The sequence below is a fragment of the Ranitomeya variabilis genome, chromosome 5, assembly GCF_051348905.1.
Source record: "Ranitomeya variabilis isolate aRanVar5 chromosome 5, aRanVar5.hap1, whole genome shotgun sequence".
Taxonomy (NCBI): Eukaryota; Metazoa; Chordata; class Amphibia; order Anura; family Dendrobatidae; genus Ranitomeya; species Ranitomeya variabilis.
Genome location: NC_135236.1, coordinates 393,700,005 through 393,725,420, shown reverse-complemented (window position 1 = coordinate 393,725,420; position 25,416 = coordinate 393,700,005). Strand labels below are relative to the sequence as shown.

Sequence of the window (25,416 nt, the reverse complement as noted above, 5' to 3'; positions counted from 1 at the left end):
GTGGTAACCTTGATGAAGTCACCGCTGCTCACGGATGCTGTGCTCGAATACTCTCATCAGCTGCCTGCTCTCATTGTTATCAGCTGAATACAACTCTCAACATTCTCCCCTGCTAGCACGGATTGCAACGCAAGCAGCGGAGAATGAGGAGTGCAGTCTTCAGCACCCGGCACGGGGGAACAGCGTGAACTGTGAGGCTGATACCCAGACACCGGTACGTGTCACACTAATGACACATGCATGTCATCAGTGTTCATGTGTGTGGGAAATTTTGCAGCCCGTGCTGTTGTTAAAAAACGAACATGTCAGCAAGCATGTTTTGTCCACGGACACACGGTCCGTGGAAACACACTGACGTGTACAGACCCATTCACTTGAATTTGTCTACGTGTAAGTGTCTGCGGTACGTGTGAAAGCTGTCACTACACATACCAGACACACTGACGTCTGAAAGAGCCCTTAAAAGGAAATGAAATGAAAACCAATTTGTAAACAAATGCAACTTCTAGCTCCCTCCAATATGCAACTTTACACCAGGGAAAGGTTGATTATAATGATTTTTAATAATGTAATATAGAGTAGGGTCACATGACTGTATTCTCCACATCTGAGAAAAACAGTCTGATTAGATTATTCTGATCAGAGTTTGGTTAGAGAGGCATCATTTTTTCTCGTGACTGCACTCAGATGTCATCCAAATACGGTCCGAATTTTTTAATGGACCCAGAAATTTGCATTGCCGATTTTGATAAGACACTGAGATCAAAATCGGACAAGTCTCCAACTGTTTATGCAGACTATTCAGTCCATTAAAAAATTCACACGTGAACAGCCCCATAGAATATCATGGGTACAAATGCTATCTGTGAAAACCGTGGAAAGCACTTGGTCGTGTGCATGAGCCCTTAAGGTAAACTCGTAGAAACATGATAAAATGCCTGTACAGATAATCCCTACCTTAATTTTGCTCTACACATATTTTGAACATTTGTTTGTGAAATTTATCATCTGTAATGTGCCTACTTTAAATTTTGGGGCTCTTTATTACATTGCTGTGTGCTTTCTAACTTGACCCTGGATTTTTGTGCGGTGTAGATGACTTCAGTACATGATACACTTTATTTCAAGCAATATCTATTTACACACTGATATAGATATGGATCCTACTTCTAATATGATATTATTATTTTATTATTAAAGAAATGGAGCAAAGAATCAGGGAAACCTTCCCTTACATTTCACCATCAGGAAAATATCTTGTTAATGTGTGTCACTATTTCTTACATACAGTACAGACCAAAAGTTTGGACACACCTTCTCATTTAAAAAGTTTTCTGCATTTTCATGACTATGAAAATTGTACATTCACACTGAAGGCATCAAAACTATGAACTAACACACGTGGAATTATATACTTAACAAAAAAGTGTGAAACAACTGAAATTATGTCTTATATTCTAGGTTCTTCAAAGTAGCCACCTTTTGCTTTGATGACTGCTTTGCACACTCTTGGCATTCTCTTGATGAGCTTAAAGAGGTAGTCACCGGGAATGGCCTTCCAACAATCTTGAAGGATTTCCCAGAGATGCTGAGCACTTGTTGGCCCTTTTGCCTTCTCTCTGCGGTCCAGCTCACCCCAAACCATCTCGATTGGGTTCCGGTCTGGTGACTGTGGAGGCCAGAGCATCTGTCGTAGCTCCCCATCACTCTCCTTCTTGGTCAAATAGCCCTTACACAGCCTGGTGGTGTGTTTGGGGTCATTGTCCTGTTGAAAAATAAATGATGGTCCAACTAAACGCAAACCGGATGGAATAGCATGCCGCTGCAAGATGCTGTGGTAGCCATGCTGGTCCAGTATGCCTTCAATTTTGAATAAATCCCCAACAATGTCACCAGCAAAGCACCCCCACACTATCACACCTCCTCCTCCATGCTTCACGGTGGGAACCAGGCATGTAGAGTCCATCCGTTCACCTTTTCTACGTCACACAAAGACACAGTGGTTGGAACCAAAGATCTCAAATTTGGATTCATCAAACCAAAGCACAGATTTCCACTGGTCTAATGCCCATTCCTTGTGTTCTTTAGCCCCAAAAAGTCTCCTCTGCTTGTTACCTGTCCTTAGCAGTGGTTTCCTAGCAGAAATTTTACCATGACAGCCTGCTGCACAAAGTCTCCTCTTAACAGTTGTAGAGATGTGTCTGCTGCTAGAACTCTGTGTGGCATTGACCTGGTCTCTAATCTGAGCTGCTGTTAACCTGCGATTTCTGAGGCTGGTGACTCGGATAAATTTATCCTCAGAAGCAGAGGTGACTCTTGGTCTTCTTTTCCTGGGGCAGTCCTCATGTGAGCCAATTTCTTTGTAGCGCTTGATCGTTTTTGCCACTGCACTTGGGGATACTTTCAAAGTTTTCCCAATTTTTCGGACTGACTGACCTTAATTTCTTAAAGTAATGATTGCCACTCGATTTTCTTTACTTAGCTGTTTTTTTTTTGCCATAAAACAAATTCTAACAGTCTATTCAGTAGGACTATCAGCTATGTTTTCACCAGACTTCTGCACAACACAACTGATGGTCCCAAGCCCATTTATATAAGGCAAGAAATCCCACTAATTAAACCTGACAGGGTACACCTGTGAAGTGAAAACCATTCCCGGTGACTACCTCTTGAAGCTCATCAAGAGTGTGCAAAGCAGTCGTCAAAGCAAAAGGTGGCTACTTTGAAGAACCTAGAATATAAGACATCATTTCAGTTGTTTCACACTTTTTTGTTAAGTATATAATTCCACATGTGTTAATTCATAGTTTTGATGCCTTCAGTGTGAATGTACAATTTTCATAGTCATGAAAATACAGAAAAATCTTTAAATGAGAAGGTGTGTCCAAACCTTTGGTCTGTACTGTATATGAGATGATGGAAAATCCTTGTTTCTTTATCTACTAAAGCTTTATTGGGCTACAAATGGAACTCAGACAATTAATAAAAAACCTATATGGTAAGGGTAGGCAGGATTCTTGACCCTAGGGATCTTGACCTACAGGTAGTCAAGTACAGTGGGTATGGAAAGTATTCATACCCTTTTACATTTTTCACTCTTTGTTTCATTGCAGCCATTTGGTAAATTCAAAAAAGTAATTTTTTTTCTCATTAATGTACACTCTGCAACCCATCTTGACTAAAAACAAAACAGAAATGTAGTAATTTTTGGAAATGTATTACAAACGAAAAACTGAAATATCACATGGTCATAAGTATCTAGATCCTTTGCTCAGTATTGACTGGAAGCACCCTTTTGAGCTAGTACAGCCATGAGTCTTCTTGGAATGATAAAACAAGTTTTTAACATCTGGATTTGGGGATGCTCTGCAATTATTCCTTGCAGATCCTCCTCCAGTTCCGTCAGGTTGGATGGTGAATGTTGGTGGACAGCCATTTTCAGGTCTCTCCAGAGAAGCTCAATTTGGTTTAGGTCAGGGCTCTGGCTGGGCCAGTCAAGAATAGTAACAGAGTTGTTCTGAAGCCACTCCTTGGTTATTTTAGCTGTGTGCTTAGGGTCATTGTCTTGTTGGATAGTGAACCTTCCGCCAAGTCTGAGGTCCAGAGCACTCTGGAAGAGGTTTTCATCCAGGATATCTCTGTACTTGGTCGCATTCACGTTTCCTTCAATGACAACCAGTCGTCCTGTCCCTGCAGCTGAAAAACCCCTCCATAGGATGATGCTGCCACCACCATGTTACACTGTTGGAATTGTATTGGGCAGGTGATGACCGATGCCCGGTTTTCTCCCCACATATCGCTTAGAATTATCACCAAAAAGGTCTATCTTCATCTCATCAGACCAGAGAATCTTATTTCTCATAGTCTGGGAGTCCTTCATGTGGTTTTTTAGCAAACTCTATGCGGGCTTTCATATGTCTTGCACTGAGGAGAGGCTTCCGTTGGGCCACTCTGCCATAAAGGCCCGACTGGTGGAGGGCTGCAGTGATAGTAGACTTTGTGGAACTTTCTCCCATCTGCTTACTGCATCTCTGGAGCTCAGCCACAGTGATCTTGGGGATCTTCTTTACCTCTCTCACCAAGGCTCTTCTCCCACGACTGCTCATTTTGGCTGGATGGCCAGGTCTAGCAAGACTTCTGGTGATCCCAAACTTCTTCCATTTAAGGATTATGGAGGCCACTGTGCTCTTATTTACCTTGAGTACTGCAGAAATTCTGTTGTAACCTTAGCCAGATCTGTGCCTTGCTACAATTCTGTCTCTGAGCTCCTTGGCCATTTCCTTTGACCTCATGATTCTCATTTGGCCTGACATGCACTGTCAGCTGTGAGGTCTTATATAGACAGGTGTGTGCCTTTCCAAATCAAGTCCAATCAGTATCATTAAATACAGCTGGACTCCAAAAAAGGAGTAGAGCCATCTCAAGGAGGATCCCAAGGAAATGGACAGCATGTGACTTAAATATGAGTGTCTGAGCAAAGGGTCTGAATTTATTATGAGCGAGTGTACTCGTTGCTCGGGTTTTTCCGAGCACACTCGGGTGACCTGAGTATTTATGACTGCTCGGAGATTTAGTTTTCATCGAGGCAGCTGAATGATTTACAGCTACTAGCCTGCTTGATTACATGTGGGGATTCCCTAACAACCAGGCAACCCCCACATGTACTCAGCCTGGCTAGTAGCTGTAAATCATTCAGCTGCTGCTATGAAAACTAAATCTTCGAGCAGTCATAAATACTCGGAGGTCACCCGAGCGTGCTCTGGAAAACCCGAGCAACGAGTACACTCGCTCATCACTAGTCTGAATACTTAATGACCATGTGTTATTTCAGTTTTTCTTTGTTATTAAATTTGCAAAAATTACTACATTTCTGGGTTCTTTCAGTCAAGATGGGGTGCAGAGTGTACATTAATGTGAATTTACCAAATGGCTGCAATGAAACAAAGTGAAAAATGTAAAGGAGTATGAATACTTTCCGTACGCACTGTATTAGGTGATCAAGATGCACAGTTGTACAGTTCAGAGTTACATTTAAATCACCGGTTTTGACTCTTAATAGTGCCTCTGAATAGTTTGCATTTCCTCACAAGCCCGGCTTTGAGTACAATAAGGTTTCTTGATTCTAATTACAAGTATAAGTACTTAACCACTGGTAACTACTGGCTAGATGTCCTTTCATCACAGCTGCCTTCTTTCAACTTGAAAAGGACTAAGAGTATCCCAGCTGATTTACTGGAAGATGTATTCAATGTACCATGAATGGTTCATTACGCATTAGTAGATCTCATATGGGGAAGAACATCATTAACCTTCATATTGCTAGAGGGGCATGATGTTAGCAATAGCAGCATACTTCCACAGTAAGTGTATACACTTGTGCTAGCAAAGATCTGTTATTCTGCATTCAAAGCCAAAATTACATATTCACGTCTGTCTGTGTGTGCTATCTCTTGATAAGAGTTATGTTTTTTTATGAAGGTATGGATGGAAAGAGTTGTTTGTTTAAATAGGCTGAGGATACATACAAATATTCAAGGAGTATTCCAGTTGTAACAAGCTGTGACATATTTACAGTATGGTTTACGGCTACCAGATTGCATAATTGTTAGGTCGCCTACGGCTGCTGCTCCATTCATTCTCTATAGGACAGTCGGAGATAGATAAACAATGTACTTGACTATTCCTGTCAGTTCAATGCATGACCTGTGCTACATTTTGGGGCCCCCTCCTCGGTAAGGGTGGCAGTGGTCGGGCCTCCACCTATCAAGTATTTATCAGCTGTACTGTAGATAATAATAATAATAATAATTTATATAGCGCCAACATATTCCGCAGCACTTTACATTTACAGTTTAACAGTTTCAAACACAACAATCATACCTAACAGCGTTAACAATAATACAATAATTAAAGCAAAATAAAACAAAATAAGACGACCCTGCTCGTGAGAGCTTACAATCTACAATGAGGTGGGGGAGCTACAAAGTACAGGTGTGTATTTACAGTGAAGGTCCAGCCATCTTGAGGGGGTGGGGGATAGATAGAGACAGTGAATGGGCTACACACACACACACTGACACATAAAATGACTTTGATTAGGGAACGTGATAGTCCATTCAGAACAAATGTGTTTTGAGGGAGCACCTAAAACTGTGCAAGTTGTGGATGGTCCTAATTTCTTGGGGTAGAGCATTCCAGAGGATTGACGCAGCGCGGGAGAAGTCTTAGAGTCGGGAGTGGGAGGTACGGATTAGTGCAGAGGTTTGTCGAAAGTTGTTTACAGAGTGCAGCAATCGGCTAGGCCGATAGACAGAAGTGAGGGAGGAGATTAAAGGGGTGCCACACTGTGGAGAGCTTTGTGAGTGAGAACAAGTACTTTGAATTGGATCCTATAATGAATGGGCAGCCAGTGTAATGACTGGCGAACAGCGGACGCGTCCGAGTGCCGATTAGCCAGATGGACAACCTTGGCTGCTGCATTAAGGATGGACTGGAAAGTCGAGTGAGGGGGAGGCCAATTAATAGAGCATTACAGTAGTCCAGGAAGGAGTGGAACGGGGTGACAATGAGGGTTTTTGTTGTTTCCATGATGAGAAAAGGGCAGATTCTAGAGATGTTCTTTAGGTGTAAGCGGCAAGAGCGGGCAAGAGATCGTATATGGGAGGTGAAGGAGAGATTGGTGTCAAAAACAACACCAAGACAAAGTGCCTGCCTTCGGGGTGTTATTACGGTGCCACCCACAGAGAGGGAAATGTCAGATTTAGGGAGGTTTGTAGATGACGGGAGCAGAAGAAGTTCAGTTTTGGAAAGGTTGAGTTTTCAGATAGAGAGCGGACATGATGTTGGAGACTGCAGACAGACAGTCACTGGCGTTCTGTAGTACAGCGGGGGTAAGGTCAGGGGATGACGTGTATAGTTGTGTCAAATAAATAAGGCAGCACACTGCGGCGCTAAAACATGCAAACATGAAAATTGAACTACATTACTGCATTAGAAATATGAAAAAATGAGAGCAATTAGCGCATAAATTGGCCAATTCAGGTGTACCTGGTAGCCACATTAAGGCATCTCTCGTGTACCAGGACCTTGATATTCCTTTCCTCACTGAGAATAAACGTCTTCATCTGAATGGGAACCTACTGTGAATCCTCTTCTTAGACTATAATCTCTCTCTCTGTAGAGGGGTAATGTGTGTATGATCTGTTGGCCTAAGCGCAGCATGGGACGTACTCTGGAGAAGGTGGTACCTGTACTGACCGCAGACCCTGAACCTAACACCGCAACTAGAAGTAGCCGTGGAATGTACCTAGCGCTCCCTAGACATCTCGACACAGCCGGAGGACTAATTACCCCTAGAGATAGAAAAGGGAAAACTATCTTGCCTCAGAGAAAATCCCCAAAGAACAGGCAGCCCCCCACAAATATTGACTGTGAGAGGAGAGGGAAAAAACATACACAGACTGAAATGAGAATTTAGCAAAGGAGGCCACTTCTAGCTAAATAGAAAGGACAGGACAAAGTACTATGCGGTCAGTATTAAAACACTAGAAAACATCCACCACAGAAAATACAAAACCTCCACATGGAGGGTATATCTGCATCTCCAGAGATACCAGCTTGGCTAAACAAATCCTTATACAGACCAAGCTGGACAAGACAAAACATGGAAAATAACTGAACAATAAGACCTCAGCATGTGGACAGCAAAATCAAGGCCAGAACTTATCTTTGTTGAATAGAACTGCAAAGCAGAAGAGACCAGGCAGGGATGTGAATCCTCCAGGAACAATGGACAACTGGCACTGACTAAAGGGTGAAGCAAGACTAAATAGCCCTGTCCAAATTGCAAAAAGTGAAAACACCTGATAAATGCTGTGATTCAGAGACAGCAGCACTACCACTTACAACCACCGGAGGGAGCCCAAGAGCAGAATTCACAACAGTACCCTCCCTTGAGGAGGGGTCACCGAACCCTCACCAGAGCCCCCAGGCTGATCCGGATGAGCCAAATGAAAGGCACGAACCAAATCATCAGCATGAACATCGGAGGCAACAACCCAAGAATTATCCTCCTGGCCTCAACCCTTCCATTTGACAAGATACTGAAGCCTCCGCCTCGAAAAACGAGAATCCAAAATCTTCTCAACCACATACTCCAACTCCCCATCAATCAACACCGGGGCAGGAGGATCAACAGAGGGAACAACGGGCACCACATATTTCCACAACAAAGATCTATGAAAAACATTATGGATGGAAAAAGAGGCTGGAAGGGCCAAACGAAAAGACACTGGATTGATAATCTCAGAAATCCTATAAGGGCCAATAAACCGAGGCTTAAACTTAGGGGAAGAAACCTTCATAGGGACATGACGGGAAGACAACCAGACCAAATCCCCAACCCGAAGCCGGGAACCAACACAGCGACGACGGTTAGCAAAACGCTGAGCCCCTTCCTGAGACAACACCAAATTGTCAACAACATGAGCCCAAATTTGCTGCAACCTGTCAACCACAGAGTCCACCCCAGGACAATCAGAAGGCTCAACCTGCCCTGAAGAAAAACGAGGATGAAAACCAGAGTTACAAAAGAACGGTGAAACCAAGGTAGCAGAACTAGCCCGATTATTAAGGGCAAACTCGGCCAATGGCAAGAAAGCCACCCAATCATCCTGATCAGCAGACACAAAGCATCTCAAATAAGTTTCCAAAGTCTGATTAGTTCGCTCGGTTTGGCCATTTGTCTGAGGATGAAATGCGGAAGAAAAAGACAAATCAATGCCCAGCCTAGCACAAAAGGCCCGCCAAAACCTAGAAACAAACTGGGAACCTTTATCGGACACAATGTTCTCCGGAATGCCATGCAAACGAACCACATGCTGAAAAAACAACGGAACCAAATCAGAAGAGGAAGGCAACTTAGGCAAAGGTACCAAATGAACCATCTTAGAAAACCAGTCACAAACCACCCAGATAACTGACATCCTCTGGGAAACCGGAAGATCCGAAATAAAATCCATAGAAATATGCGTCCAAGGCCTCTCAGGGACTGGCAAAGGCAAAAGCAACCCACTAGCGCGGGAACAGCAAGGCTTGGCCCGCGCACAAGTCCCACAGGACTGCACAAAAGAACGCACATCCCGTGACAAAGAAGACCACCAAAAGGACCTACGAACCAAATCTCTGGCACCAAAAATCCCAGGATGACCGGCCAACACAGAACAATGAACCTCCGAAATCACTTTACTAGTCCATCTGTCAGGAACAAACAATTTCCCCACTGGACAGCGGTCAGGTTTATCAGCCTGAAATTTCTGAAGAACCCGTCGTAAATCAGGGGAGATGGCAGAAAGAATCACCCCTTCCCTCAGAATACCGACCGGCTCAAGGACCCCAGGAGAATCAGGCAAAAAGCTCCTAGAGAGGGCATCAGCCTTAACATTCTTAGAACCCGGAAGATACGAGACCACAAAATCAAAACGGGAGAAAAACAGGGACCATCGGGCCTGTCTAGGATTCAGCCGTTTGGCAGACTTGAGATAAATCAGATTCTTATGATCGGTCAAGACCACAATACGGTGCTTGGCCCCCTCAAGCCAATGTCGCCACTCCTCAAATGCCCACTTCATAGCCATCAACTCACCATTGCCGACATCATACTTGCGTTCCGCAGGCGAAAACTTTTGAGAAAAGAAGGCACACGGTTTCATCAAGGAACCATCAGAATTCCTCTGAGACAAAACGGCCCCTGCCCCAATCTCAGAAGCGTCAACCTCAACCTGAAAAGGAAGAGAAACATCCAGCTGACGCAACACAGGGGCAGAAGTAAATCAGTGTTTAAGCTCCTGAAAGGCAGAAACAGCCGCAGAGGACCAATTTGTAACATCAGCGCCTTTCTTCGTCAAATCGGTCAGGGGTTTAACCACACTGGAGAAGTTGGCAATGAAACGGTGATAAAAATTAGCAAAGCCCAAAAATTTCTGAAGGCTCTTCATGGATGTGGGCTGGATCCAATCATGAATGGCCTGAACCTTAACCGGATCCATTTCTATAGATGAGGGAGAAAAAATTAAGCCCAAAAAAGAAATCTTCTGTACTCCAAAGAGGCACTTAGACCCCTTCACAAACAAGGCATTATCACGAAGGATATAAAATACCATCCTGACTTGTTTCACATGAGACTCCCAATCATCTGAAAAAATCAAAATATCATCCAAATATACAATCATGAATTTATCAAGATAATTCCGAAATATATCATGCATGAAGGACTGAAACACAGATGGAGCATTAGAGAGTCCGAATGGGATCACAAGGTATTCAAAATGGCCTTCGGGCGTATTAAACGCAGTTTTCCATTTGTCCCCCTGCTTAATTTCGAACCAGATTATATGCCCCTCGAAGGTCAATCTTAGTAAACCAACTAGCCCCCTTAATCCTAGCAAACAGATCAGAAAGCAAAGGCAAAAGGTATTGGAATTTGACCATGATCTTATTCAAGAGGCGATAATCAATACAGGGTCTCAAGGAGCCATCTTTTTTGGCAACAAAGAAAAAACCTGCTCCCAATGGTGAAGAAGATGGCTGAATATGCCCCTTCTCCAAGGACTCCTTCACATAGCTCCACATGGCGGTATGTTCTGGCACAGACAGGTTGAAAAGTCGGCCTTTAGGGAACTTACAGCCTGGAATCAAGTCAATAGCACAATCACAGTCCCTATGCGGTGGAAGGGAACTGGACTTGGGCTCATTGAATACATCCTGGAAATCTGACAAAAACGCAGGAATTTCAGAAGAGGGGGAGGAGGCAATTGACATCACAGGAACGTCACCATGAACCCCCTGACAACCCCAACTAGTCACAGACATAGATTTCCAATCTAATACCGGATTATGCACCTGTAACCATGGGAAACCGAGCACAATAGCATCATGCAAATTATGCAACACCAGAAAACGACAATCTTCCTGATGGGCTGGCGCCATGCACATGGTCAGCTGTGTCCAAAACTGAGGTTTATTTTTAGCCAACGGTGTAGCATCAATGCCCCTCAAAGGAATAGGACTCTGCAAAGGCTGCAAGGGGAAACCACAATGTCTGGCAAATTCTAAGTCCATTAAATTTAGAGCGGCGCCTGAATCCACAAATGCCATGACAGAAAATGACGAGAATGAGCAGATCAGGGTCACAGATAACAGAAATTTAGGTTGTACAGTACTGATGGTAACAGAACCAGCGATTCTCTTGGTACGCTTAGGGCAATCAGAAATAACATGAGCAGAATCGCCGCAGTAAAAACACAACCCATTCTGACGTCTGAATCCTTGTCGTTCAGCTCTAGACACAATCCTATCACACTGCATAGGCTTAGGACTGTGCTCGGAAGACAATGCCATAGTGTGCACAACTCTGCGCTCGCGCAAGCGCCGATCAATCTGAATGGCCAGAGACATAGAATCACTCAGACCAGCAGGCGTGGGGAACCCCACCATAACATCTTTAACGGATTCAGAAAGACCCTTTCTGAAGATTGCCGCCAAGGCATCCTCATTCCATTTAGTCAGTACAGACCATTTTCTAAACTTCTGGCAATATGATTCTGCCGCTTCTTGACCCTGAGACAGGGCCAACAAGGTCTTCTCAGCATGATCCACTGAATTAGGTTCGTCATACAATAACCCAAGCGCCTGAAAAAAGGTGTCTACATTAAGCAACGCCGGATTCCCAGGTTCCAGGGCAAATGCCCAATCCTGGGGGTCACCACGCAGCAGAGATATAATAATTTTAACCTGCTGGATGGGATCACCAGAGGAACGGGGTTTCAGAGAAAAAAACAGTTTACAGTTATTTTTAAAGCTCAGAAATTTGGACCTATCCCCAAAAAAACAAATCAGGAGTTGGAATTCTAGGCTCTAAAACTGGAGTCTGAACGATATAATCGGAAATACCCTGTACTCTAGCAGCAAGTTGATCCACACGAGAAGCCAATCCCTGAACATCCATACCAGCGCCAAACTCCTGAGCCACCCAGAGGCAAAGAGGGAAGAGAAGAAAAAAACACAACAGACTACAGAAAAAAAATGGCTCAGCACTTTCCTTCCCTTCTTCTGAGATGCGGTTAACTCATTGTTGGCCAGTTGTACTGTTATGATCTGGTGGCCTAAGAGCAGCATGGGACGTACTCTGGAGAAGGTGGTACCTGTACTGACCGCAGACCCTGAACCTAACACCGCAACTAGAAGTAGCCGTGGAATGTACCTAGCGCTCCCTAGACATCTTGACACAGCCGGAGGACTAATTACTCCTAGAGATAGAAAAGGGAAAACTATCTTGCCTCAGAGAAAATCCCCAAAGAACAGGCAGCCCCCCACAAATATTGACTGTGAGAGGAGAGGGAAAAAACATACACAGACTGAAATGAGAATTTAGCAAAGGAGGCCACTTCTAGCTAAATAGAAAGGACAGGACAGAGTACTATGCGGTCAGTATTAAAACACTAGAAAACATCCACCACAGAAAATACAAAAACTCCACAGCTAACTAAAGACATGGAGGGTATATCTGCATCTCCAGAGATACCAGCTTGGCTAAACAAATCCTTATACAGACCAAGCTGGACAAGACAAAACATGGAAAATAACTGAACAATAAGACCTCAGCATGTGGACAGCAAAATCAAGGCCAGAATTTATCTTTGTTGAATAGAACTGCAAAGCAGAAGAGACCAGGCAGGGATGTGAATCCTCCAGGAACAATGGACAACTGGCACTGACTAAAGGGTGAAGCAAGACTAAATAGCCCTGTCCAAATTGCAAAAAGTGAAAACACCTGATAAATGCTGTGATTCAGAGACAGCAGCGCTACCACTTACAACCACCGGAGGGAGCCCAAGAGCAGAATTCACAACAGTAATGGTCCTGCTGCGATTAAAACACCTGTGGCTAAAAGGTGGAGTGCTCAGTCAGAAGGCTAATGAATGCAAATTTTAAAAAACTGACCGTCACATCCAAACATAGAATAGGTGTGAACAGGTGCTGAACCTAGAGTCACCAACTCGTGTACAATCAAATAAATAAGGCAGCATACTGCGGCGCTAAAACATGCAAACATGAAACATGAAAATTGAACTACATTACTGCATTAGAAATATGAAAAAATGAGAGCGATAAGCGCATAAATTGACCAATTCATGTGTACCTGGTAGCCACATTAAGGCATCTCTCGTATACCAGGACCTAGATATTACTTTCCTCACTGAGAATAAACGTCTTCATCTGAATGGGAACCTACTGTGAATCCTCTTCTTAGACTATAATCTCTCTCTCTCTGGAGGGGTAATGGTCCTGCTGCGATTAAAACACCTGTGGCTAAAAGGCGGAGTGCTCAGTCAGAAGGCTAATGAATACAAATTTCAAAAAACTGACCGTCACATCCAAACATAAAATAGGTGTGAACAGGTGCTCACCTGTTCTATATTTGGATGTGATGGTCAGTTTTTTGAAATGTGTATAGTTGTGTGTCATCAGCATAAAGATGGTACTTAAAGCCAAATCTGCTGATGGTGTGTCCAATTGTGTCCGTGTAGAGAGAGAAGAGGGCCAAGGACTGAGTCCTGAGGTACCCCAACAGTGAGAGGAAGAGGAGATGAAGTGGAGCCAGCAAACAAAACACTGAAGTCAGATATACGGTATAGGAAGAGAACCAGAAGGAAGCAGTGTCCTTAATGCCTAGTGACTGGAGCCTACAGAGTAAAGATGGTGGTCAACAGTGTCGAAAGCTGCAGAAAGGTCGAGAAGAATGAGCAGAGAGTGGTCACCGTTACATTTTGCTGTCAGATAGACATTGGTCACTTTGATGAGTGCAGTTTCTGTCAAATGTAGGTGACTGTGAAGGGTCTAGGAGGGAATGAGTGGAGAAGTAATGGGTAAGGCAGGAGTAGACCAGGTGCTCCAAGAGTTTAGAGATAAAGGGGATATTGGAGACTAGTCTGTAGTTGTTTGTGCAGGATGGCTAATGTGTTATAACCAGAATAATCCATTTAACTCTTTCATGGCATATGATGTACATCCACGTTATATGTCATGTTCCTGACTTTGATGCAGACTCGAACATCGAGCCCACGTTAGTTAGGGGTGTTGCTATATAAGCTCCCTGGACCTTCAGTTCAATGCCTGGCAACGTAGTTATCAGAGCTAGTCTGCTGTGCTCTTGTCTACTGATCCTGGTTCCAGTTATATCAGCTAAGTTTGCCTTTTGCTTTTTGCTATTTGTTTTGGTTTTGTATTTTTGTCCAGCTTGTTCCAAATCTATATCCTGACCTTTGCTGGAAGCTCTAGGGGGGCTGGTGTTCTCCCCCCGGACCATTAGACGGTTCGGGGGTTCTTGAATTTCCAGTGTGGATTTTGATAGGGTTTTTGTTGACCATATAAGTTACCTTTCTTTATTCTGCTATCAGTAAGCGGGCCTCTCTGTGCTAAACCTGGTTCATTTCTGTGTTTGTCATTTCCTCTTACCTCACCGTCATTATTTGTGGGGGGCTTCTATCCAGCTTTGGGGTCCCCTTCTCTGGAGGCAAGAAAGGTCTTTGTTTTCCTCTACTAGGGGTAGCTAGATTCTCCGGCTGGCGCGTGTCATCTAGAATCAACGTAGGAATGATCCCCGGCTACTTCTAGTGTTGGCGTTAGGAGTAGATATATGGTCAACCCAGTTACCACTGCCCTATGAGCTGGATTTTTGTATTCTGCAGACTTCCACGTTCCTCTGAGACTCTCGCCATTGGGGTCATAACAGTTTGCCAGGCCAGTATTAAATGTTTAATGCATTGCAGAAGAGGGATTATAAGAAAGAAGATTCTGAGGTTTTTTTTTCTTCTTCCCCTTTACCTCAGAGTGGCTATGCTTGCTGCAGACATGAATGTCCAGACCTTGATTACAAGTGTGGACCAGCTGGCTACTCGTGTGCAGGGCATACAAGACTATGTTATCAGAAATCCTAGGTCAGAACCTAAAATACCGATTCCTGAACTGTTTTCCGGAGACAGGTTTAAGTTTAGGAATTTCGTGAATAATTGTAAATTGTTTTTGTCCCTGAGACCCTGTTCATCTGGAGATTCTGCTCAGCAAGTAAAAATTGTTATTTCGTTCTTACGGGGCGACCCTCAGGATTGGGCTTTTTCGCTGGCGCCAGGAGATCCGGCATTAGCTGATCTTGATGCGTTTTTTCTGGCGCTCGGTTTACTTTATGAGGAACCCAATCTTGAGATTCAGGCAGAAAAGGCCTTGCTGGCTATGTCTCAGGGGCAGGACGAGGCTGAAGTGTATTGCCAAAAATTTCGGAAATGGTCCGTGCTGACACATTGGAACGAGTGTGCACTGGCCGCTAATTTTAGAAATGGCCTTTCTGAAGCCATTAAGAATGTTATGGTGGGTTTTCCCATTCCCACAGGTCTGAATGATACTATGGCACTGGCTATTCAAATTGACCGGCGGTTGCGGGAGCGCAAAACCGCAAATTCCCTCATGGTGTTGTCTGAACAGACACCTAATTCGGTGCAATGTGATAGAAAAACCGCAAATTCCCTCATGGTGTTGTCTGAACAGACACCTGATTTAATGCAATGTGATAGAATCCTGACTAGAAATGAGCGGAAAATTCATAGACGCCGGAATGGCTTGTGCTACTACTGTGGTGATTCTACACATGTTATCTCAGCATGCTCTAAACGTATAGCTAAGGTTGTTAGTCCTGTCACCGTTGGTAATTTGCAACCTAAGTTTATTCTGTCTGTAACTTTGATTTGCTCACTGTCATCTTATCCTGTCATGGCGTTTGTAGATTCAGGTGCTGCCCTGAGTCTCATGGATCTCTCATTTGCTAAGAGCTGTGGTTTTACTCTTGAACCATTAGAAAATCCTATTCCTCTTAGGGGTATTGATGCTACACCATTGGCAGCAAATAAACCGCAGTATTGGACACAGGTTACCATGTGCATGACTCCTGAACACCGCGAGGTGATACGTTTCCTGGTTTTACATAAAATGCATGATTTGGTTGTTTTAGGGCTGCCATGGTTACAGACCCATAATCCAGTCCTGGACTGGAAGGCTATGTCAGTCTCAAGTTGGGGCTGTCGTGGTATTCATGGGGATTCCCTGCCTGTGTCTATTGCTTCTTCTACGCCTTCGGAAGTTCCGGAGTATTTGTCTGATTATCAGGATGTCTTCAGTGAGTCTGAGTCCAGTGCACTGCCTCCTCATAGGGACTGTGACTGTGCTATAGATTTGATCCCAGGCAGTAAATTTCCTAAGGGAAGACTGTTTAATCTGTCGGTACCTGAACATACCGCTATGCGTTCATATATCAAGGAGTCTTTGGAGAAAGGACATATTCGTCCGTCTTCTTCCCCTCTTGGTGCGGGATTCTTTTTTGTGGCAAAAAAGGACGGATCTTTGAGACCTTGTATTGATTATCGGCTTTTAAATAAGATCACTGTCAAATTTCAGTATCCTTTACCGCTGTTGTCTGACTTGTTTGCCCGGATTAAGGGTGCCAAGTGGTTCACCAAGATAGACCTTCGTGGTGCGTACAACCTTGTGCGCATTAAGCAAGGTGATGAATGGAAAACCGCATTCAATACGCCCGAAGGTCATTTTGAGTACTTGGTGATGCCTTTTGGGCTCTCCAATGCGCCTTCAGTTTTTCAGTCCTTTATGCATGACATTTTCCGGAAGTATCTGGATAAATTTTTGATTGTTTATCTGGATGATATTTTGGTTTTTTCTGATAATTGGGATTCGCATGTGGAGCAGGTCAGGTTGGTCTTTAAAATTTTGCGTGAAAATTCTTTGTTTGTCAAGGGCTCAAAGTGTCTCTTTGGTGTACAGAAGGTTCCCTTTTTGGGGTTCATTTTTTCCCCTTCTGCTGTGGAGATGGACCCAGTCAAGGTCCGAGCTATTCTTGATTGGACTCAGCCCTCGTCAGTTAAGAGTCTTCAGAAGTTCTTGGGCTTCGCTAACTTCTACCGTCGTTTTATCGCTAATTTTTCTAGCATTGTGAAACCTTTGACGGATATGACCAAGAAGGGCTCCGATGTAGCTAACTGGGCTCCTGCTGCCGTGGAGGCTTTCCAGGAGTTGAAACGCCGGTTTACTTCGGCGCCTGTTTTGTGCCAGCCTGACGTCTCACTTCCCTTTCAGGTTGAGGTGGATGCTTCGGAGATTGGGGCCGGGGCCGTTTTGTCGCAGAGAGGCCCTGGTTGCTCTGTTATGAAACCTTGTGCCTTTTTCTCTAGGAAGTTTTCGCCTGCCGAGCGAAATTATGATGTGGGCAATCGGGAGTTGTTGGCCATGAAATGGGCATTTGAGGAGTGGCGTCATTGGCTCGAGGGTGCTAAGCATCGTGTGGTGGTCTTGACTGATCACAAAAATCTGATGTATCTCGAGTCTGCTAAACGCCTTAATCCTAGACAGGCCCGCTGGTCATTGTTTTTCTCCCGCTTTGATTTTGTTGTCTCGTATTTACCAGGTTCAAAGAATGTGAAGGCCGATGCTCTTTCTAGGAGCTTTGTGCCTGATGCTCCTGGAGTCGCTGATCCTGTTGGTATTCTTAAAGATGGAGTTATCTTGTCAGCTATTTCTCCGGATCTGCGACGTGTGTTGCAGAGATTTCAGGCTGATAGGCCTGAGTCTTGTCCACCTGACAGACTGTTTGTCCCGGATAAGTGGACCAGCAGAGTCATTTCCGAGGTTCATTCCTCGGTGTTGGCAGGTCACCCGGGAATTTTTGGCACCAGAGATCTGGTGGCCAGGTCCTTTTGGTGGCCTTCCTTGTCAAGGGATGTGCGGTCATTTGTGCAGTCCTGTGGGACTTGTGCTCGAGCTAAGCCTTGCTGTTCTCGTGCCAGCGGTTTGCTCTTGCCCTTGCCTGTCCCGAAGAGACCTTGGACACATATCTCCATGGATTTCATTTCTGATCTTCCGCTATCTCAGGGCATGTCCGTTATCTGGGTGATATGTGATCGCTTCTCCAAGATGGTCCATTTGGTTCCTTTGCCTAAGCTGCCTTCCTCTTCCGATCTGGTTCCTGTGTTTTTCCAGAACGTGGTGCGTTTGCACGGCATCCCTGAGAATATTGTGTCAGACAGAGGATCCCAGTTCGTTTCCAGGTTCTGGCGATCCTTTTGTAGTAGGATGGGCATTGATTTGTCGTTTTCGTCTGCTTTCCATCCTCAGACTAATGGACAGACGGAGCGAACCAATCAGACTTTGGAGGCTTATTTGAGGTGTTTTGTCTCTGCTGATCAGGACGATTGGGTTACATTCTTGCCGTTGGCTGAGTTTGCCCTTAATAATCGGGCTAGTTCCGCCACCTTGGTTTCGCCTTTTTTCTGCAACTCTGGTTTCCATCCTCGCTTTTCTTCGGGTCATGTGGAGCCTTCTGACTGTCCTGGGGTGGATTCTGTGGTGGATAGGTTGCAGCAGATCTGGAATCATGTGGTGGACAACTTGAAGTTGTCACAGGAGAAGGCTCAGCGCTTTGCCAACCGCCGCCGCGGTGTGGGTCCCCGACTACGCGTTGGGGATTTGGTATGGCTTTCTTCCCGCTTTGTTCCTATGAAGGTCTCCTCTCCCAAATTTAAACCTCGTTTTATTGGGCCTTACAAGATATTGGAAATCCTTAATCCTGTATCTTTTCGTCTGGATCTTCCTGTGTCGTTTGCTATTCACAATGTATTTCATAGGTCCTTGTTGCGGCGGTACATTGTGCCTGTAGTTCCTTCTGCTGAGCCTCCTGCTCCGGTGTTGGTTGAGGGCGAGTTGGAGTACGTGGTGGAGAAGATCTTGGATTCTCGCCTCTCCAGGCGGAGGCTTCAGTACCTGGTCAAGTGGAAGGGCTATGGTCAGGAGGATAATTCCTGGGTGGTCGCCTCTGATGTTCATGCAGCCGATTTAGTTCGTGCCTTTCATGCCGCTCATCCTGATCGCCCTGGTGGTCGTGGTGAGGGTTCGGTGACCCCTCACTAAGGGGGGGGTACTGTTGTGAATTTGCTTTTTGCTCCCTCTAGTGGTTACTAGTTTTTTGACTCTGGTTTTTCTGTCATTCCTTTTATCCGCACCTGGGTCGTTAGTTAGGGGTGTTGCTATATAAGCTCCCTGGACCTTCAGTTCAATGCCTGGCAACGTAGTTATCAGAGCTAGTCTGCTGTGCTCTTGTCTACTGATCCTGGTTCCAGTTATATCAGCTAAGTTTGCCTTTTGCTTTTTGCTATTTGTTTTGGTTTTGTATTTTTGTCCAGCTTGTTCCAAATCTATATCCTGACCTTTGCTGGAAGCTCTAGGGGGGCTGGTGTTCTCCCCCCGGACCGTTAGACGGTTCGGGGGTTCTTGAATTTCCAGTGTGGATTTTGATAGGGTTTTTGTTGACCATATAAGTTACCTTTCTTTATTCTGCTATCAGTAAGCGGGCCTCTCTGTGCTAAACCTGGTTCATTTCTGTGTTTGTCATTTCCTCTTACCTCACCGTCATTATTTGTGGGGGGCTTCTATCCAGCTTTGGGGTCCCCTTCTCTGGAGGCAAGAAAGGTCTTTGTTTTCCTCTACTAGGGGTAGCTAGATTCTCCGGCTGGCGCGTGTCATCTAGAATCAACGTAGGAATGATCCCCGGCTACTTCTAGTGTTGGCGTTAGGAGTAGATATATGGTCAACCCAGTTACCACTGCCCTATGAGCTGGATTTTTGTATTCTGCAGACTTCCACGTTCCTCTGAGACCCTCGCCATTGGGGTCATAACAGATATCATTCCATGCGCCCATCGGCATGCCTGTGACGTGATCGAGGGGTGCCGATGGGTTTCCATGACAGCCAGGTGTCCGCTGAATACCTCCATGTTTGTCATGGCGATTCTCTCGTGAAAGCCAGCGTTTATTTGGCGTTCATAGGAGATCATGATTTTCTCTATGCATAGCTGTGCTGCTGCACTGCTACAGTGGAGAAAAAAGTATTTAGTCTGCCACCAATTGTGCAAGTTCTCCCACTTAAAAAGATTAGAGAGGCCTGTAATTCACATCATGGGTAGACCTATGAGAGTCAAAATGAGAAAACAAATCCAGAAAATCACTTTGTCTGATTTGGCAAGATTTATTTTGCAAATTATGGTGGAAAATAATTATTTGGTCAGTAACAAAAGTTCATCTCAATATTTTGTTATATATCCTTTGTTGGTAATGACAGTGGTCAAACATTTTCTGTAACTATTCACAAGGTTGGCACACACTGTTGGTGGTATGTTGGCCCATTCCTCCATGCGGATTTCCTCTAGAGCAGTGATGTTTTGGACCTGTTGCTGGGCAACACGGACTTTCAACTCCCTCCAAATGTTTTCTATGGAGTTGAGAACTGGAGGCTGGCTAAGCCACTTCAGGACCTTCATATGCTTCTTACGAAACCACTCCTTCATTGCCCTGGCGGTGTGCTTGGGGTCATGATCATGCTGAAAAACCCATCCACGTTTCATCTTCAATGCCCTGTATCACGATACATGGCTCCATTCATTCTTTCATGTACACGGATCAGTCATCCTGGTCCCTTTGCGGAGAAACAGCATCAAAGCATGATGTTGCCACCCACATGCTTCACAGTAGGTATGGTGTTCTTTGGATGCAACTCAGCATTCTGTCTCCTCCAAACACAACGAGTTTTGTTTCTACCAAACAATTCTACTTTTGTTCCATCAGACCAGATGACATTCTCCTAATACTCTTATGAATAATCCAAATACTCTCTAGCAAACTTCAGACGGGCCAGGACATGTACTTGCTTAAGCAGGGGGACACGTCTGGCACTGCAGGATCTGAGTCTCTGGCGACATACTGTGCTACTGAAGGTAGCCTTTGTTACGGTGGTCCCAGCTCTATGCAGCTCATTCAATAGGTCCCCCCCATGTGGTTCCGGGATTTTTGCTCACTGTTCTTGTGATAATTTTGACCCCACGGGGTGAGATCTTGCGTGGAGATCGAGGGAGATTATCAGTGGCCTTGTATGTCTTACATTTTCTTATTATTGCTCCCACAGTTGATTTCATCACACAAGGCTGCTTGCCTATTGCAGATTCAGTCTTCCCAGCCTGGTGCAGGGCTACAATTTTGTTTCTGGTGTCCTTCGACAGCCCCTTCATGACCAGGCAATTCTCATATTAATTTATTTTATATTTTCATAGATTGGACTTTTATGAAAGCAGCAATACCAAATATTTATTTTTATTTTTACTGTATTTAATAGTCCCCTTCGGGGACTTGAAGCTGTGATTATCTGATCACTCGTACTGTACATAAAGTGGGGAAAAAAGTATTTAGTCAGCCACAAATTGAGCAACTTCTTCCACTTAAAAAGATGAGAGAGGCCTGTAATTGACATCATAGGTAAACCACAATTATGAGAGTCAAAATGAGAAAACAAATCCAGAAAATCACCTTGTCTGATTTGGCAAGATTTATTTTGCAAATTATGGTGGAAAATAAGTATTTGCTCACCTAAAAACATGCAAGATTTCTGGCTCTCACAGACCTGTAACTTCTTCTTTAAGAGGCTTCTCTGTCCTCTACTCATTTACCTGTAGCAATGGCACCTGTTTGAACTTGTTATCGGTATAAAAGACACCTGTCCACAACCTCAAACAGTCACACTCCAAACTCCACTATGAAGACCAAAGGATCATGGTTTATTGAAACCTGAATATTTGGGCAAAATATTTGACTCGTGTAGATGCACAAACTATTGACGAAGGGTAAAATAAGGCAAAATACTAATATTTTCCCACCACAATAACCTTCTGTAGAAAGAAGGACAAAAATCATTGTAGTGTGCAGGCCCCGTCCAGCCATTTCTGTGATGTACCTAGTTATAAAAATGTGTGTGATTCGTTGAGAAGAATTAACATGAAAATAAGAACAGCTGTGTAGATATGTGCATATAATAACTAGTATGTATGTTATCTTCATAACTCTAGGTGTATGAAATAAACCGCAGCGGAACATTGGTGAGAATGTACAATAAGTAAGTGACGTGTGCTTCTTTATTAATCTAAGACATTATCAAAACCATTTTGTTGATTTCAAATAAAGAAATATTAATCTTTTTGCATACTAGCTATTGTATTTGTCAAGAATAGTTCTAGAGAATGTATGAAATATTTTTTTATTAGTAATTCCAAAGTTGAGACAATGTTTGTTTTGTAAAAACCAGAAGTTGTCATCATTAACATGAACCTATCACTTCCCCAAATGCTATTAACCTGTAGATATGGGGTTAATATGAACTGAAAGCACGGCTGCTAGGAGGAAATAAACATTATGCCTCCCGGCAGCCTCTGGCTTTAAGTCATAGCGGCGTGGTGAACTGCTGAGTCGGCTGTCAGTCAGTATCGGGGCGTGGTTAAAGCCATTGCTTACTGTGTACTGACTGGTGACTAATGCTGCGCCTCTATGACTGAAAGCCTGAGGCAGCCAGGAAGAATAAAGTAATTTCCTTCAGGTAGCCATGCTTTCAGAGCAGCAGCCACATGGCTTTAGAACACAGTTAACCGGCAGAATAACGCCATATTTGTATGTTAATAGACTTTGGGGACATGACAGGTTTTCTTTAAACACAGCTATTTCTTGAGCTGTAACGGGAGAGTATCATGTACAACTTGCTCAAAACGTAGTCGTTTGTCACCTTTATCTTAGTGTCTGTCTAAAACGTACATATCATGTACCACAATTATTATATAATTTTTTTTTGCACATTTAAGCCACATTCTGACACATCCCCTAATGTTTAATGTAATATCTGTTAGTTATGTCCCCCAAACACATTAGACTGATGTCAGTCAAAACTGACGATATCGATGAGCTTGTCCGACAGTCTAATGTGTATGGGAACCCTGGATAATTGCTTGGGGGGAAAGTTAAAGATCCGGCATGTGCAATATCGAGCTGCTGCTCCCTTTGTTGTCTGTGAGGCTCTGCTATAAAGAACACTGGAACATTCATCAGAACAAGCACTCTTGTATACGGCAGAGATGGTTAAGGTGACTGCGTTGGCCAACAGCCCTATAAGGCTATGTGCACATGTCCAATAATGCTCTATTAGATTGGATCCAGCAGCAATGCATTGACAAAAACGTTCTGCACACACAACTTTTTTGTATGCCTGAAAAAAAATGATAACGGATCCGTTTTCTATAGACATCAATGTTTAAAAAAAGACTTCCAATTGACATCAGTTTTTTTTAAGACAGACAAAAAATGGTGTGTACAGAACCTTTTTGTCAACGCATTGCTGTTGGATCCAATCTAATGGAGCATTACTGGACATGTGACCTTAAGCTAATGTGTATGAGGGAGTTTAAACTGGTTGTCCGGTCTTCTGATAAAAGTCTGTAGTCACACCATGCAGCTTACTGTCTGGAGATCCTGGGCAATTGCATTTAAATCTTAAAGAGAAAACCTATGAAGAAAGAAGGTCCTCCAAATAGCAGAAATAACATAAATAAAATAAAAATTGTGGAGATGTTAACATACCATACAGGAAAAGAAAAAACACTAACAATGAATAAGCATAGTTTCTATATGAATTGTGTCTGAGATTTCATACTGTAAGAGGACATGACTGTCAGCTTACAGGTCAAATGTTTATCAAAAGATCAATAAATACATAGAGTTGCAATAACATCCTTGACAATTCTTTATCAATAAAGTGCAAAGTGCAGACCGACAGCTCAAGGGCTGTATACACAGACACAGAAAAAAGATATTGCAAGGTGCTGGGATTTATCTCTGGTAACTCCTATGGAGATATATGATTAATTAACATAATAAGTAGTGTTGAGCGATACCTTCCGATATTCGAAAGTATCGGTATCGGATTGGATCGGCCAATACCGGCAAAATATCGGATCTCGCCGATACCGATACCCGATACCAATTCAAGTCAATGGGACACAAATATCGGAAGGTATCCTGGATGGTTCCCAGGGTCTGAAGGAGAGGAAACTCTCCTTCAGGCCCTGGGATCCATATTCATGTAAAAAATAAAGAATAAAAATAAAAAATATGGATATACTCACCCCTCCGGCGGACCCTGGACCTTAGCGGTGTAACCGGCAGCCTCCGTTCCTAAGAATGCAGAGTGAAGGACCTTCGATGACGTCACGGCTTGTGATTGGTCGCGTGACCGCTCATGTGACCGCTCACGCGACCAATCACAAGCCGCGACGTCATCGCAGGTCCTACACTCACTGCATTCTTAGGAACTGAGGCTGCCGGTTACACCGCTAAGGTCCAGGGTCCGCCGGAGGGGTGAGCATATCCATATTTTTTATTTTTATTCTTTATTTTTTACATGAATATGGATCCCAGGGCCTGAAGGAGAGTCTCCTCTCCTCCAGACCCTGGGAACCATACACTGGGAACTTCCGATTCCGATTTCCGATATCACAAAAATATCAGAACTCTGTATCGGAATTCCGATACAGCGGATATCGTCCGATACCCGATATTTGCAGTATCGGAATGCTCAACACTATTAATAAGTGATTCTATGAGCAAAGCGTAAATATTCCACAGGAGTATCCAGAGATAGCATCACAATAATATATGGTGTCAGACAGATGGTTTTAAATGGTATCATAAAGAAAATATACTGCCAAATCCTGGGGTATGGTCATTGTTGTCTGACAAGTATTCAGACGTTTTTTCATACATAATTACCCAGATTAAAAAAAGCTCCAGTGTATCCCCTTAATGCACATTTCGGCAGTTCCTCCCCAGAAGATAGATAGATATATATATATATATATATATATATATATATATATATATACAGGGGTGGTCCAAAAGTAGGTGGACAGTATGTGTAATAGGGTTATGAAAGGGGAGATTAATAAAACATGGTGTGAAGTGAATCTGACTCGGTTGCCCTTAGCAACCAATCAGGTTCCACCTTTCATTTTCTAAAGAGTCTGTGAAGAATAAAAAGTGGAATCTGATTGCTTGCTAAGGGCAACTGAGTCAGTTTCACTTTACACCATGTTTGATAAATCTCCCCCTTCATACCCCTATTACACATACCGTCCACCTACTTTTGGACCACCCTGTGTAGTGCTCCCTGAGTGTGTTGGGGACACTTGCTTGGCAATGGGATTAAAGAACTTAGGCACGGTTTCTCACAAAACAGTCTATTTGGTTTATTTTTCACTCATAAACCGCACCATGAACAGTTCATTATATACATTAATGGAACATAACAACCACCGACAGTCTGTTCCAATGGCAGATACTTCTCTGGCATCAGTCGAACATCCCTTTGGCGGATATTAGCTATTCACAAATATCACCCCTACAAAATGCTGCTGCAGCATCTCAACAAGGACCCAGTTCA

General features: G+C 43.8%; 1 protein-coding gene across 1 annotated transcript in view; it reads left to right on the top strand.

The window, feature by feature from the left end:
• LOC143775029 (uncharacterized) overlaps nt 1–25,416 on the top strand; it is a 249,311-nt gene that overhangs the window by 178,761 nt on the left and 45,134 nt on the right. Inside the window, exon 11 of the mRNA XM_077262853.1 lies at nt 22,004–22,050. Coding sequence (XP_077118968.1) covers nt 22,004–22,050 — 47 coding nt within the window. The remainder of the gene's footprint in view (nt 1–22,003; nt 22,051–25,416) is intronic.